The following is a 2862-nucleotide window of genomic DNA, read 5'->3' on the forward strand; positions in this document are numbered from 1 at the left end:
GGGTAGACCTAGTATAGGCTTAGTAAATTAGGACCACTATGGTCACTATAGCTGCTGGTAGAGTCGAGCACTTGGTAGAGTTTCCTTTATTTTTGTTTGGTCGATCTGGTCGGTCTGATCGGGATGAGCAGCCGAATAATGACACATCTGATGGGTCCGGTACAGGGATTTCTACGACTCCTGAGACTCCCCAGGCCTCTAGTAGTTCACGGGCTAGAATAAATCATTATTTTTCGTATAGCAAACAAATCCTTAAATTAGTTTTACACAGTACTTTGATGGAGCCAGTGGGCCTGGCCAAAGCCTGCACTAAAGCATTTAAGAGGGTGGATAACCCAGGCGGGTACACTTGGAGGTTGACTCCCCCGGCTGTGAAGGATTCATACTTTGACGAATTACGGGTATGATTGAATTTATAGTGCATATAAATTTATCATTATCTATTGTAAAATGTTATATATTAAATTAACTATTTCTTTCAACAGAAAGAGTTTGCTTGGTCGCCTGAGGACGAGCTTGAGGTAAGGGCGATGTGGGAACAGAAAGCCAGCAAGAGGTACAGTGACATGATGAGCGACTACAAGAGGAAGCTCAGGGCTAGTACCGATGAAGGTCTGCTGATGGATAGACCCTTCTGGATGTCTGCCGAATTCTGGACAGGACTCTAGGCATACTGGAGTCAGGAGGCTGTTCAGGCCGTTTCCCAGCGAGCACGTGCGAACCGGATGTCTGAGCCCGATGGACCCGATACAGGGATCAGCAGGCACGTGGGAGAGTCTCAGTCCACTCGTATTCTGCAGCAGAGTCTGGTTAGTAATTATCAAATAAATTCATAAGTAATATATATAAATATATATATATATATATATATATATATATATATATATATATATAGGGGAGGGCTAAAATAAAAACACTTCTTAAAATATAAAATATAAACAATTTTCAGCCCTTAGATCATCAAGATCTACGGTTGATTCGTAACATTGTTGGATGAATTCGTGGTCCTGAGTTCGAATCCCAAAGGTAGCAAAAAATTATTTTTCACAATTCGTAACCATGCTGGATGAATTCGTAACCCTGTTGGATAAAATTCGTACATTAAAAAACGTTTATATTTATATTTTAAGAAGTGTTTTCACTGTAGCCCTCCCCTATATATATATACATATATATATAATATCGCAAATAATAACTTATTTATCTTATATGCATGGACAGAGCTTGGAGACTAGACTCCCCCTGGCTGCACAGAACTATAGCACCTTCCTCCGCCTCCACATGCGCGAGGATAGAACTTTTCTGTCACCGAGGGATGAGAGACTAGATGTAAGCGTTTAAGTTTAATCAAATATTAGTAATTCATAGTGAAATGTATTTATTTTAATACAATTTTCAATTGTTATGTCTGAATTAGGCGGAGATTCGTCGCATTGCTGTTGAGACTGGGCAAGAGGACCGGCTGCCTGAGATCTACTTGGAGGTTGTACAGCCCGACAGGTCCCGGCTCTACGGAACTGGAAGTGCCGGTCAGAACCAGGTTAGTAGGGGGTCTACTCAAAGCACGGACACTTCCGTGATGTCTCAGCAGCTGTATGAGACACGGATCTCCACGCTGGAAGAGCGCCTTCAGGCCGAACAAGCAGCACGTGAGGCCGAACGAGAGGCCGAACGAGCAGCACGTGAGGCCCTCGAGTAGCGTATGGCTCAATTCGAGGAGTTCATGAGGCGGTCGGGTCAGCTACCTTGAGCAGCACTTCATGTTTTGGAACTATTAATTTCATGTTTTGGACTATTTAATTCATGTTTTGGAACTATTTGTTTGAACTATGTTTTGGAACAAAATTACGCTTGCACTTTCTTTTTACATATATGTTATGTTGAGCAAAGATCACTATTTTTTATAGCAACAATAACTGCAACTAAACAGTGTAATTGTAGTACTAAAACAGTAAGCAGAGTATCGTATCCACAGAGACTGTAAAACGAAATCACTCTATCTACTTCCTAAACAGACTCTCACAGTATGCAAGTGAAACGAAATTGAAGGTGAATTATGAACTAAGATTAACTAAATTAAAACTAAAGAGCATATAAATAACGATTACTTAACTCAAATATATGGAAAACTCTGATCCTAGGGATGTACTTTCACTAATCAACTACATGCATTTAACCTATTGATTCAATTACCAATTTTAATCCAACCCTGATGAAAGATCACTATATTATTCACAAGCGTCTCTAACGACCACCTATGAACGTAGATTAATTAATCCCTTTTCGCATTCAAGACTCCAAGGAATAAATTAACTCCAAATAACACATAAAGAATAGCTTCCTATAGCTTCACCTATCGCATTCAAGACTCAAGGCTAACACTATATCATGCATTCCTGAATCGGCTGAACAATTATCGCATTCAAGACTCAAACTGAACAGCTAGACATGTAAATCATTGATCAGATAATTCACAAGAGAACAGCCACCAGGAATCATAAATCACAAGTTGGAAGGCAAATTGATATCAATAAATCAAAAACACATAATCAATCAGCTATGTACAAACCCTAGGTTCAGATTAAAAGACCAGACATACTAAAATCAAACATAAACATAATTAAATTGAACGCAATTGTAAAAACAAATTGTATAAAAACCGAATTAAAACGATTGTAGCGGCTTGAATCTTCAATCTTGATCCAAGCCTTGAAAACTGGAAAGCTAAAAAGTTCTAAAGCTATAAAACTGAAATATGAATGTTGGGAACTGAAAAACTAAAGCTGGGAACCCTAGATAGGTCAAAAGAGGACCTATTTATAGTCTTAGGGTGAAAAACCAAGTTCTAAACCGAAAATAACT

The 2862-nt window shown here is 39.0% G+C and overlaps 1 protein-coding gene across 1 annotated transcript; it reads left to right on the forward strand.

The window, feature by feature from the left end:
* The first annotated feature begins 276 nt into the window (after positions 1 to 276).
* On the forward strand, positions 277 to 672 carry LOC131019844 (uncharacterized). Its single transcript, XM_057948455.1, has 2 exons — positions 277 to 401; positions 486 to 672. The coding sequence occupies exons 1-2, from the start codon at positions 279 to 281 to the stop codon at positions 666 to 668; spliced, it is 306 nt and encodes a 101-aa protein (XP_057804438.1). The 5' UTR covers positions 277 to 278; the 3' UTR covers positions 669 to 672.
* The last annotated feature ends 2190 nt before the right edge of the window (positions 673 to 2862 follow it).

Source organism: Salvia miltiorrhiza, chromosome 4 (assembly GCF_028751815.1).
Source record: "Salvia miltiorrhiza cultivar Shanhuang (shh) chromosome 4, IMPLAD_Smil_shh, whole genome shotgun sequence".
In the NCBI taxonomy this organism is placed as follows: Eukaryota; Viridiplantae; Streptophyta; class Magnoliopsida; order Lamiales; family Lamiaceae; genus Salvia; species Salvia miltiorrhiza.

What these genes read in the sequence shown, in the direction of transcription:
- LOC131019844 (XM_057948455.1), top strand. Translation starts at nt 279, where the DNA reads ATGGAGCCAGTGGGCCTGGCCAAAGCCTGCACTAAAGCATTTAAGAGG. An exon ending in CATACTTTGACGAATTACGG is followed by an intron (nt 402 to 485) that starts GTATGATTGAAT and finishes TTCTTTCAACAG; the next exon opens with AAAGAGTTTGCTTGGTCGCC.